Here is a 13,021-nt window from a genome sequence, read left to right as displayed (position 1 = left end):
GAGATATAAAAATAAGGCTATTACAGTGGACCATAAAAGCAAGTCGAAAGGAGAAAAGCTAGTGCCTCTGCAGATTCCGAGTCATCAGTAACCATAGGTAAACCTTAAGGAGCCAAGAAATACCTGCAAAGCTTCAAACAGATCATACATGTTCACTGGAGGCAACGATGCAGGTAGAGTGTCCCCAGAGCAAGCCAACAGGAATGCAGCCTGCTGTTCAGCGTCATCGGTGTGTGGGTGAGAAGCTGGGTTCTGACTGGCACAAGGAGCAGGAAAGGCCGGAGGGCTGGAAAAGAAGTTTTAGAGAACTATTCTCAGCACCTATAGTGGAGATAAGTGAACACCTAGAATAGAGGCTTAGCTGGGAAATCTCCGTCTCCATGTCTTTAGATGAAATGGAAACCTCACTGCATGTATAAAGATTTTTGGTTTTCAAAAAGTCCCAGGTTATCAGGCTGGAGACAAGATAACGCAGGCACACCGCTCCCTCCTCCACAATACTAACATTGGCTTAGCTCAGGGCACTGAACCAAAGTGTTTCCTGCCCCTTAAACCTTTCCATTTTGGAAAGAAAACAACAACAACAAAAACAGTGTAACTTTAGAAATATAAAATTGAAAACAAATGGAGAAGGCAAATATTAATGACCGCAGACTTAGAAAATACACGTCAAGAAAAGTAGCAGACAAAATGGGAGTAAAATAAAAGTTACCCAGATCTTGCTAACTTCCCAAAGCAAGCAAAATAACTGACAAGCTGGGAAGTCAGGCACGGCCTCTACATTAGCACAGCAAGTACACAGCTGCCTGGAATGTGGAGCGAAGACGGGCAGCAACTGGATGTAAAGCGCCAGACGAGAGAAGCTCTGCTAGGGAAACAGCTTTGGGGACGGGGAGCGAGGATGGAGGGCTCCAGGACAAAGCCATGGCACAGACAATCCAACATCTCTGATTACCCAAACACTGGGGTTTGTCTTTTTCGTCTTTCCCTAGAGAGTGACTTAAACATGAAGCAATGCCAAACAAGTATGTCTGAATGATGTTTGGGAAATAACTTACCACCGGTGGAAACCTAAAGAGATGATACTCATCAGTGTCTCCAGGGCCTTGGAAAAGCCACTGTCAGCGCTCACCCTGCCTTCTCTCTGTAAGCTCCCTATTGCAGCTCCTACCTGTCCTTCCAGTCTTAAATATTTGCTCTGACCTTGTATGGTCACATCCTTCCTCCTGTCCTCCACTAGACAGACAACCAGACAAACTCCAGCCTTTAGAGTAAGAACAGTCACTACGGTGACCACAAGAAAACTGTACTGCTATTTCTTTCCTACAGGTTAAAAGTAACACTACATTTTGTGAGAAAGCAGAATGGGTAAAGGTAACCCAAGCCAACTCACAGAAGAGTGGCTTGGAACTGAAGATGGCCCTGGGAGCCAGAGTGGGTTGAGGATCTAGATCATATCTGTACAACAGGATGTTGAGAACAATCAGACGACATGGACACAGGCCACCGCCTTGAGCTCCGGCTAAAAGGGTCATATGAGGCCATGAACAAACATCTACCATTCTTCCTCCTCTTCCCACTGTAAAGACCCAGCCTTAGACCACACTTCTGGCTGAGAAGAGACCAACCACATCCTCAACAGGCAGAGGCTACCATCAGGAAACAACCTGAGGATCTGAGGAACTACCCAATCCCACTTCAGAAAGTGAGAAAGCAATCAGATCAAACGATCACTGATTTAAAAAGAATAAAACAAAAAGCAAACAAACAAACAAACAAAAAAAACCATAGAGCATGCAGCTTAAGAAATAACTGTGTTGAAGTCAAACTTGCAGAGACACAGTAACTGATCCTTTAAACAGTGGCCTATCGCATAAAGTCAGTGACCAAGCAGCAGAGCACAGGAAGCCACGCACTCACCCTTCAACCAAGTTGTTGTAAGCCACCACACTGTTCTTCAGGTATGGCTGTGGGGTCACGTTACTACCAAAGGCATATTTAAAATGACCATCCCGAACCCTGTAAGCTTTCCTTCTCGACACAACTGAAGTCAGAATATCTTTGAGGTGATTCTGTAAAAAAACAAAGAAAAATAGCAAGAGCCCCTCAAAGGCAAAGTGTAGAAGTTCCCCTGTCACACGCTCATCCCATTTAGGTGGAGATGCAGAACGACAGAGTGCTGCCCTTCAACAGAGTACACGCCGACAGGGGCAGGGTACGGGTGACGCATGAGCCAGAGTCTTCACTCCGCTCTCTAGGAGGAGGAGGCTTTCTGCAGGGAAAGCTTTGCTCTGAAGTGGATTTTATTTCAGTTTGCAGGGCTGAGACTGGACATCACACAGAGCAGATGTCCACCACTCCACTGGCATTCTGTTTTGTTTTCCTTAGCTGAAGCTTCTCAGAAATGGGTTTTGGGAAAGGAAGTAGTTTGGTTTTTTTGGGTTTTTTTTGTTTTTTTTTTTAAAGACAAATGACTTTAAAATTTGACATAAGACCTAGTATTCGCTGGTTACCAAGTTCACTGCAGAGGCTTTTTGTTCTCAAAAGCTCTTCAAACAGATGCAGAACACCACACATGTCTATTCAATTTCTCCTCACCTATAGAAGAGCCAAGTACCTCAGAGCTGGCTGGGGAATGTGAAACTAAAACACTCCCAATGCATGTTAGCACAGGAGAGCCAGGATCAGGCTAGGCCCTGTACTTATACCGGTGTAACTATCTTCTATCAGTACACCCGCGCGCAGTTTAATATGGGTTTTCACACAGAAGTCGTTTAAGGCATCAATCATCTTAGAAATGTCTAGGAGGATAATCTACCCTCAGCTGTGTACTGTCTGGCACTGGTGCAATGCACTTCTGTCAAAGTGGACAGGTGACTGAGGCATGGGTTCAACAGCCCCACTGTTTAAATGCCACACGGAGGCTCTTTAAATGCAGCACTCACTACCTTACACAAGTGACCTAAGCCACCCCAGTCTCTGATCTCTGTTTTCTTCTTCTTAAAAACTCTCCCTATATTGACAAGTTAAAACAAGAGATTAGCAGGCGAATGAGTACTTGAAGGAACCTGTCTGGAAAACGTGTCAATTAAAGGTGATTCTTCGGTTTTAAGTGTGAGGTGTCTCTCCTTCAGTGACGACAAGGAGTGGCATGCAGTTCCTGTCAGGATCAGCTTTACACACACAAGCTCCTCACAATCATCTGTAGTTACTTCTACCAATAGGCAACCAACCTCCACCGCATAGACAACAGCAGACACGGCCTCCTCGGTGACGTTGTCCAGCCCGTGCTCATAGGCAGTCACGATCATTCTCCCTTCAAGTTGACCTCGTGTAGGAAGCATCATGGTGTGTGAACAAAGTTTCAAATCATCATCATCCTGGGGATCCTTTGCCACAAACTGTTGAGCTCCAGAGAGGGGGTTCTGGGGCTGAAATCTATGCTGAGTAAGCAAACGTCAAAATTATTCACTTCAATAGCAAATAACAAAACACAAACAGAAGAAACCCATCTACCATACTTGGGGATCTACACATTAAGACAGCCAAAACTATACCACAGGAGTATTAAAAGTAAAAAGTAATCATGGGCTAGAGATGGCTCAGCCGTGAAAGGCTAGGCTCACATTCATAATACTGCCTCAGCCTCCCACGAGCTGGGATTACAGGTGTGCACCTCCGTGCTCAGCCCAGCCACTTACTACACTCATGGCTCACTGTTTACATCTTGGTGGTCACAAAATGAAAACTAACAATGGAAACAATCGGAAGAGACAACGTAGAACTGCTCAGAAAATGCAGACGTTTAAGTAGATTCTGACAGTACAGATATATCATCAATGCTCCAGTTAGGGTTTAGAAAGCCTGATGAACCAAACAGCTCTGACGAATACGCCAAGCTAACGTGACAGGACAGCAGCAGCTCATTAGTGTGACTGTCGGTTCACACTCCTAACACAAGCCTACGGCGTGATCTAAAGTACTTAACCTTTATTTGTAAAATTGTAGCATTCCTATGGAATTCCTATACTCCGCCACCACTGGGAGATTTGTTCCTGGTACCTTTGATTTTGCAGTGGAGACAGTGATCAATATATATATTATAAAACAACATTGGTATTTTTCCACTTCCTAAGTACAAAGCACATTTTTAGCCCAGGTCTGACTCTAGAGGTGGTGAGGCGAGCACCACTGAGTGTGTGCTACTCCCATGAAGAAGCACAGAGCACGAGAGCCTGGGATGAAAACCTTTCCCTCCCACAACCCACACATCCCAAAAGGTTTACAAGTGACGAAGTCACACACTTCATAGTCTCTGTGCTGACCTCCGAGTATCAACAGGAACCTACCAGAGGCTCCCGGGTGACGCACTGATCTGAGACAACTGAGGAGGTAGCATGAGTCCAGCTTCCAACAACTAGAAATTCTGAACTACTAATGGCATATGAAAACGCTGACAAGGATACATTTATTCTGGTAATATTTAAAATCACAGCTACTGGGCTGGAGAGATGGCTCAGTGGTTAAGGGTACTGGATGTTCTTCCAGAAGTCCTAAGTTCAATTCCCACATGGTGGCTCATAACCATCTATAATGAGATCTGGTGCCCTCTTTTGGTGTGTAGGCATACACACAGACAGCATACTGTATACATAATAAAAAAATCCCCCTCCCCCCAAAAATCACAGCTACTCAGCCATGTGAGGTGGTGCCTTTAGTCTCAGCACTCAGAAGGCAGAGGCAGGCAGATCTCTTGAGTTCAAGGCCAGCCTAGTCTACAAAGCAAGTTCTAGGACAGCCAGAACTATGCGAAGAAGACCTTTCTCAACCCCCCTTCCCAAGCTCAGAAATTGAGAGCTGTTTTATTGCACTAGCTTGTAACCCCACAGTCCCTGGGATCTATCGGAGATGACCTACATCAAATTTTTGACGAACAGAAGAAAGCTTTTTCTTGCCCTTAGGTTTTCCGGGCTTGGCTGCAGAGCCCCCTGTCCAGGGCAAAGATCCAGCACCCTCTATGAGACAGAAAAACAATAGCCATGGTGAAAACCACAATTACCAGAGTAGAAATGACAACAGCGACTTTTAAAACAGCATGGTGGTAATGGAAACATTACTGAAGCTCAGATCCGACCTTCTCTCTCTACTGCTGTACAAAATTATAATTCTCTCAAACAACATTTTCTGACTATAACTAATTTTTTTAAGGAAAGCAAACTTTTCACCTTTAGTATGTGTGTGGTGTGTGTGTGTGTGTGTGTGTGTGTGTGTGTGTGTGTGTTCACACTCAAATGCAGACACATGTGGAGGTGATTTCTTACAACGGGTCTCTCACTGAACCTATGTAGCCAGCAAGCTCCTCCCCTCCTTGCCTTCCCAGCAGAGATTCCCAGATTCCCAGCAGAGGCAGACTGTTATAGACAGAGGCCGCCACGCCTGACTCTGACATGGCTTCTAACGGATCAAACTCCAGTCTTCACGCTTCCGTCTTCCCAGCTCTCTATTTTTAATTAATTGGGGAGGGGCAGACCCTAAGTTGGTTAACTGGACACATGTATTTACCTCTTTTTCAAAACCTGACTAAAAATAAAGGAAGGCAAATAGCATATGCCTACAAGAAATAACGAAATGAAGTCTCAATAGGTTCCAGGATGGACTGACAAGGTAATAACTTACAAAGTTTACCCATGGAAGCCATAACCCAGCAAGGACGGGCAAAGGACAGGCAAAGGAGGCCTAACAGACGAGGAGTGAGGAGGGCTTGGTAAGCCAAAAAATCATTATTAATACAAGGTGAATGTTCAAAGCTCCCATGGGCTAGGTCTAATATGAAATACAAATGTGGCAGAGGTAGAATTAATCAAACACATTATACACATTATGAAATCCTAACACAATGAAAATATAGTTTTTAAAATGTAGCACTCCTGGTTTAAGAATTAAGAACATTAAGACAGCAATGGCGAAGTAGCGAGCCATGGGCAGGCCTCTGTGCAAATGCAGCCCCCATGCCCACAAAGCAGCTCTGCTCACTTCCAAGCACAATGGCACACAACAGGGAACTACAACAGACAGCTGAGCGGGAGGAGGGAGGAGGACTCTTCTCACAACACTCAGCATGCTGGTGCCTGCCGGGGTAAGCAGTGAGGATGCTGGCTTCCTAGGACAAAGCTTTCAGGACTGAACCCGGGGCTGTCGAGCTCACCGGAAAGCAAAGTCTCCAGGGGTTTTTGCTACATTCTGGAAATGAAAGGAAGACACTTCATCACATTTGGTAACACGGAATATCCGCAATGGAGCACACTCAAGATTGGGGGGGGAGGGGGGGCCACATGTCCAAACAGGAAACCAGAGATGATCGGCCTGCTTACTCTCTCAAGTTTGCCAGTAACCAGGGATGGTGGCACATGATCCCAGCACCATGGAAGGCAGGATGATTCCAAATTCAAAGCCAACCTGGGCTACATAGCCAAACTTTGGCATACTACCCCACTACTCAAAAAGAAACCCAGGAATCCCATGCAGCAAAACTGTGCATCCAAAAGAGAAAAAAATCTAAACAACCAGGAGTACCGAGATTCACTGATCTAATCTTGCTTCTGACGTAGCTACTGCAGGGCCTACAAACCTCCCCCATCTCCTCCACCATACACTGAGGTCTAAGAGTCCAGGATGTAACCATGGGGAGCACACCACACTGAACAGCAGCACAGGACAAGCACAGATGTTCAGACAGGAAAAGGGAAAAGACAACACATACCCTTCAAACGAAAAGAAAGCACCTCAGAACGCTGGGGAGCGCTAAAAGGCACAGGGTAACAAGGCAGAGACAAGCAGTGCAGCTCACACAGCCAGAGACAGGCTGAAGCCAGGATGAGGGACAATGGACCACTGTCCTTAACAACAGACACTGGACTGACTGACTGGGGTGCAGTGTACTAGGAAGGAGCAGCCTTTCCCCAAAAAAATGTTTCCTGCTGATTTGGGGGGACTTTTAGAACTACAAATATGGTATTTTAATTATATATATTTATATATATTTTTTTTCTTGGAAAAATATCTCCAAAATAGTAATTTCGAAGATATACTCCTCCAAAGTAATTTTTAAAAGTTTCTTTTTAGTATATATGTGGAAAGTGTGTGTGTGGGGGGGGTGATGTATGCATGTACATGATTGTATGCCAGGAGGCTAGGGCTTTGGATTTCCTTGGATTTCCTAGAACTGGAGTTCCGGGAGCTGAGAGCCACCTAAGGGGAGTGCTGGGAACCAACACTGGGTCCCCTCCAAGAGCAGCAGTATGGTTTTAACTGCTGAGCCATTTCTCCAGCCCCATTCCCCACAAAAATAATTTTAAAATAAAAAACCCCCGTAATTGTAATAACGTAATTGTTATTAACCATTTTAAGATTAATTTATTTTTATTTTATGAGTGTTTGCCTGTGTGCTCATCTGTGCATCACAAATAATGTCCAGTGCCCTCAGATCCCAAGAGAGTTGGGAAATCCTCTGGAGCTGGAGTGACAGATGCTTGTGAGCTGTCATATGGGGTCTAGGAACTCAATCTGGTCCTCTGCAAGAGCAAATGCTCTTAACTGAGCCATCTCCCCAGATCCACTGGTTACCATTTTAATGGCCTCCAGGTTTGTCTGTCTGCCTGTCTGTCTGGGGTAGGTGTTAGCGAAGCTTTGTGGAAAACATTAACCTACAGTCACCTAAACCTGGATGCTAGATGCTGGCAGAAAAGCTGACAGTGCGGCCCATGAAGGAGAGGAGCACACTCTGTGAACACAGAGGAAGCCAAAGGAAGAGGTGCCCACAGCACTGAGGACTGGTTGCGGCCAAGGCTTCTGCTTAAGAAGGCGGGGCCATTCTGTCTTGTTCTGGTTTGTTTTCACTCTAAAGAGACTGACAATACCCTGAGGAGTTACATCAAAGATTATCTAACATGCTGTACTCAATAAATAATATAATTTAAAGTGTATTTCTGGCCTTAGAAAAATAGGAAACAGTGCTGGATAGAGAGCTCAAAGAAAGGTAGCATCCACCCAGCCTAACGACCTGAGTTCAGTCCCTGGGATTCTGCTCACAGAGTGGACAGGGAGAACTGACTCCTGCAAGGTGCCCTCTGACCACCACACACACATGTGGCATGGGCACCTATATACATACACACAAAACAAAAGAAATAAGAAGTATAAAAGAAAAGAAAAATGAAACAGGTCCATCTATGATTGTTACATACAAAGAAGAACATTTTACTTTTTAACAAAAACCATTCTTTTGTTACTAGCAAATATTAATTTCATTATGAGGAAATCGTATCCAATGAAGAAATAATACTTTATTTCCAAATTGGAGATTTTTAGTTATTTTAAAATAACCAATAACATACATTCAAGAAGACTGAGTTTTTATTTAATTAATCGCCAAGTGCATTCTCACTAACACCATTTTTCACTTGGAATATACTGCCCATAATCTCTTGTCTGGCTTTCATGGTGTTACTGTGCCTGGTCACAAGTGTAAAGGTTAAACAACATCAAATATTAATTATATCAGGGACACAGTTGAATCTTGCGGCTGTCTCACGACTCCTGCAGCCCGTGTTAGCCCTGCGGTGTTAGCCTGTGTTAGCCTGGTAGGTGGCTGCACTCTATGCCTGCCAACAGGGAGCCAACCTCACAGGCTGCTGGCTCTTCTGCTCAAACACAGACTAGCATTATGACCCAACTTTAAACATGAAACAAATCTAGTAAAAGTCCACTGCTACTTAAGTTAAACAAAACACGGGAACCCTGACAACAGTGTAGAACTGCGTGTTGACAATGTGGTAAACAGTAAGGGAGCCACTTCCTCTCCAGTGTCAGAAGAACAACCACTGTCCACTACACTCAGAGGAGACGTTAAGATCGTATTTGAATTCTTTATCAAATAAGAGAAGTTAGTTATAATCCTTACGAGGTATATTACAGGGAGGGGCTGGAGAGCGAGAGGACCTGGGTTCAGTTACTAGCTCATCAACTACCCGGAATTTCAGCCCCAAGAGAGGTGATACTTGTAACTGTCCTCACCCACACACAGACCCATCCGTAGATGTATAAATAAAAATAATAAAAACCAAAATTATTAAAGGATAACTCAAAACACCAGCTATTTCCCAAATACCTTTTAAGATACCCAGAATCACCCCTGGCTTGAAAAAGAAAACATTGACTTAATTTGCAGAGGCAGGAAGAACCTGAGACCCACAGTTTTAGCAAGGTCCAAGATAGCTTTATCAGGAGGGACATTTTCAAAGCACTTACTTCCTCCCATCAATCTACAAACAGACACTGAGCCTCCTACTGGGTGCTACTCTGATCAGAGCACAGCCGAAACCCAGGCTTCTACACTGTGCCTTCCCAGCACCTAGTGCTCAGCTGTGTCTCCTGTGTCCTCTCCTAGTACCAATTGTCCTCCCTCTCCCCAGCCTTCACTTTCTGAATCCTGACTCCCAGCCTGTAGCAAGCTGCGTGGGGAGCAAGAGTACTAAGTACAAGGAGGCGATTGTGTGTGTGTGTGTGTGTGTGTGTGTGTGTCCGTCCATCAGTGCCCATGCAAGTGCATGCTTGCACATGTGTGTACAATTATCACCTAAAAAACATTTTGTGGTGGTGGTGGTAAAACATTTCCTTTGTAAACCTGAGAGGTGTCTGATAAAGGAAGTTAAATATCCACCCCGCTACCGCCTCCCCAAAACTGGAAACGTTCCCACTCCCTTACCTGGTGTAGAAACCAAAATCTGACAGCGTGTGAGGATGGCCAGGAGGAAATCATTGTGAGAATGGACTGAAAAGAAAGAAGGTTGTCACAAGTCAGAGTAGCTCGAAAATACTTAATGTTCCCTCTCTCCCTACCACTCTTCCCAGTTAACTTTGTAACCATAATATTGTTAAGATTTTCTTACACGGCATCAAAAACAAAAGTACTAATTGCAAATCTGAGGAAACTTGGAGAAGATCTACCATTGTCCTGGGTGAGGAGTCTGTGAGCTTCAAGGTCGAACTCCTCTTTGCTGATCTTCTGCTTGAACCACAACTTCAAGTTGGCCCAGTATCTGCAGTAGGAGAAATGACATAAAAACCACAGATTTTTGCCTCTCCACAGATTTTGGGCTCACTCTAGCTGCTCCAACCCCCAGGGAAGACAATTTTATAATCCCCGGTGTCTGTGACTGAGGTGCAAAGCCTCCTTGAATTCCCCTGTGTTAGACCCAGTCTCTGGGCACGTGGCTCTGGGCCAGGCCTACATAAAGATAGACCTGGGTTGGGATGAGACCGTGGTGTGACTCCTAAGCCAGTCTGTCTAGTCAGCAGCATAGAAGGGGCGGATATTTCAGACCCCTGCAGAGGTCCCAGGAGAGCCTCAGAAGAAACCCACCCCTCCAACACACTGGCGGATTTATAACCCCCAGAGCTGTGAAAATATTAATTTCTGTGGTTTAAGCAACAAGCCTGTGTACTTTGTCATGGCAGGCCTAGCAAAGGAACATACCACAGAGGCAGAAGACCAACAAGAAACATCCTTTCTCCCTAAAAGATGGACTCAGGGCAGACTAGTGCTGGCAGGGCTGTGCCTCTCCTTCTCTTGGTCACCTTCTTAAAAGAGCATGGGGGCCTCACTCTGAACTGTGAACATTTTATGGGGAGGAAAGTGGTTACTAATACTTACTCTGTGTGCCATGCTTCCGTTCAGATGAGCTCAAATTGTACACTAATCAGCAGAAAAAACTGAGTTTTAAGCACCCCATCAAAAAGACAATATTCCTGGGTATGAGTGACTGAACGCCTGCGGTTCTAGCATTTGGATGGCTGGATAAACGGTAAACAATGCGTATCATGCACTCTGTAGATGCCTGTTTCACCCACCTCCAAGGACCACACTGAAGTGGTCGTGATGTACCATGCAAAGCAAACTGCTTAGGAGGAGGAAATGCCCAGAGACAGGAGAGCTTAACCAAGATGGCAGGTTTTAAAATGAACAAAGACCAGAAAGAGAAATGTAGAACAATTCCATCACTAACTGCATCCCTGACACAAAGACTTGTGGGGTTCACATGACACATCCATAAAATTTAGAATCAGCCAGTGCCCATCTTTAAACAAACACCACAGTGACCTTTGGCCTTTGCAAGTGGAAGAGGGAATGCAAAGACTTCTGTCAGCCCTAAGCTTGCCACTTGAGTCTGGAAGGCAGTGTCTAGCCAGAGTCACAGCCTCGGCCCTCACAAGCCACGGCCTGCAGACTTAGCACCATGTGTAACAATTCACTTCCAAAACCCTGTGAGCACTGTGCATGCAAAAAGAGACAAGTCTCCCGATATGTCTTTTAAAGTAAGTCTTACCACACAATATTACAAAAGCATACAACTGTTCTAATGAAGCCAGAGGCTGCCATTTTTACCTACTGAAATAATTTTTAAATGTATTTTCCTCCTTGCATCTCAGATGGTCCTTCTGTGATACTATTCGGCACCCATGAAGCTTGGAGTGAAGGTCTTGAGGCCCGACGATCAAAACTGACAAACATAAAAAGGCAAAAGAGGCCCTCACCCCACTCGGCTTGCAGTCTCTCAGCAGTTAAAACTGAAAATTCCAACACAACTAACAGTATCTGCCTTAGGCCTCCTTCGCCCTTCCAGGCTCTAAGATGGCAACTGTCTGGTCATCAGGACAGAAACCCCTTGTGCAATTTTAATGGCTCCTGGTTTTACTTTATCATATTTTATAAGCCTGTCCACCTCATCAGCGAAAAGAGAAAGAAAAGAAAAAGAAACGTACCAAATTCTTAGGTGTAACAAGACTGCCACCAAAATACATAATTTTGTGACCCTCCCTGGAGAAGTCCACACCCACACCTGGGTATGTCTTTTCCTTTCCCTGGGCATCTCTTTTTAACTTTGGTGCTTAAAATCTACAAATAATAATAATTAATATCTTTTAAAGCCTTTGAAAGTGGAGCTCTGGTGAGAAGCTCGCATCTATGCTTTTTTGACAGCCTTTCTATTAACACACCCCATCTCTGCTTTCACTGACTGCTCTTGAAAGTCTTTTCTGCATCAGTGCCAGGAACTATGGGTTTGCCAAAGTTGAAGTTCGAGGCACCAATGACTGCGGTAGGCTACAGCTTAACCCGCTGTCACTCTGTTCCAGTCATTGCTGACAGGCCGGCAGGGAAACGAGGATATTTTACAAGTAACCCCTGTAAAGCATCACCGGGTGGGAACCAGAAGCCATTCTTGGCTTTGGAGGAATAGGTAATCTCTGGGTGTCGGAGTCTATCAAATGGGAGTAATGACTGGACCGATCTCAGAGTTTTGAGGACTGGATAACCCGTACAGAACGCTGGGAAAGGCGTCCTACGAGCAGCTAGGCTGCCGCCCCCTTGGATGCTGTGGTTGTTGGGCGGGTGACCGACCGACCTCACCTGGGGTCTGTGTGCCTTCCGAACCCGCTTTCAAAGCGCTTCTTAAATGCAACCCAGCTGGCCCCTGAGCGCCAGTCTTCCGCCTCCAGGAAGCCCTCCGGGGCCCCCGCCCCAGCGCGCCCCAGCGCGCCCCCGCTCCGCCCTTTCCCGGGCATCTGGAGTGCTGCTCCCGCCCCACGCGGGCATCACCGGTGTCGGGGGCGCCCAGGCGGAAATCCCCCAGCGCCTCGAGTCCCGGCGGAGCCGAGCCGCACGGGAGCCGCGGCGGCCGCGAGACGCCTGGGGCCTCAGGGAGGTGAGAGAGTACAGGGACTAAGGCAGCCCTGGTGTTGGGGCACACCCACGGACAGGCCCGGAGGCTGGTCCCCGCGGCTCTTACTGTTTCACGTTGTCCCCCAGCGCCTCGCTCAAGTTCTTCTTGGCAGCCTCCAGCTCGCTCACAAAGGTCGCCATTGCAGCGCGCGTCTCAGCCCGACCGTAGACCGCGCGGCCCACGGTCACCAGCAACCGAAAGATCAACTCGGCGGAAGGCCTGCGCCCCAGACTCTGAAGGCT

At 46.0% G+C, this 13,021-nt stretch overlaps 1 protein-coding gene across 2 annotated transcripts in view; it reads right to left on the bottom strand.

Annotated features, from left to right (window-relative positions):
- Tada1 (transcriptional adaptor 1) overlaps positions 1-13,021 on the bottom strand; it is a 14,551-nt gene extending 1,530 nt beyond the window's left edge. Inside the window, exons 1-7 of one of the 2 annotated variants that reach the window (NM_001037980.2) lie at positions 12,846-13,021; positions 10,006-10,097; positions 9,764-9,829; positions 4,918-5,015; positions 3,234-3,443; positions 1,921-2,072; positions 124-286 (exon numbers count right to left, since the gene is read on the bottom strand). In NM_001037980.2, coding sequence (NP_001033069.2) covers positions 124-286; positions 1,921-2,072; positions 3,234-3,443; positions 4,918-5,015; positions 9,764-9,829; positions 10,006-10,097; positions 12,846-12,919 — 855 coding nt within the window. In that variant the 5' untranslated portion in view covers positions 12,920-13,021. Of the gene's footprint in view, positions 1-123; positions 287-1,920; positions 2,073-3,233; positions 3,444-4,917; positions 5,016-9,763; positions 9,830-10,005; positions 10,098-12,845 lie in introns of those variants that run through there. The other variant, XM_039090914.2, reaches the window with a different exon arrangement.

Source organism: Rattus norvegicus, chromosome 13 (genome assembly GCF_036323735.1).
Source record: "Rattus norvegicus strain BN/NHsdMcwi chromosome 13, GRCr8, whole genome shotgun sequence".
Classification (NCBI taxonomy): domain Eukaryota; kingdom Metazoa; phylum Chordata; class Mammalia; order Rodentia; family Muridae; genus Rattus; species Rattus norvegicus.
The sequence above is the reverse complement of the archived record's forward strand: the minus strand, read 5'-3'. Positions and strand labels throughout refer to the sequence as shown.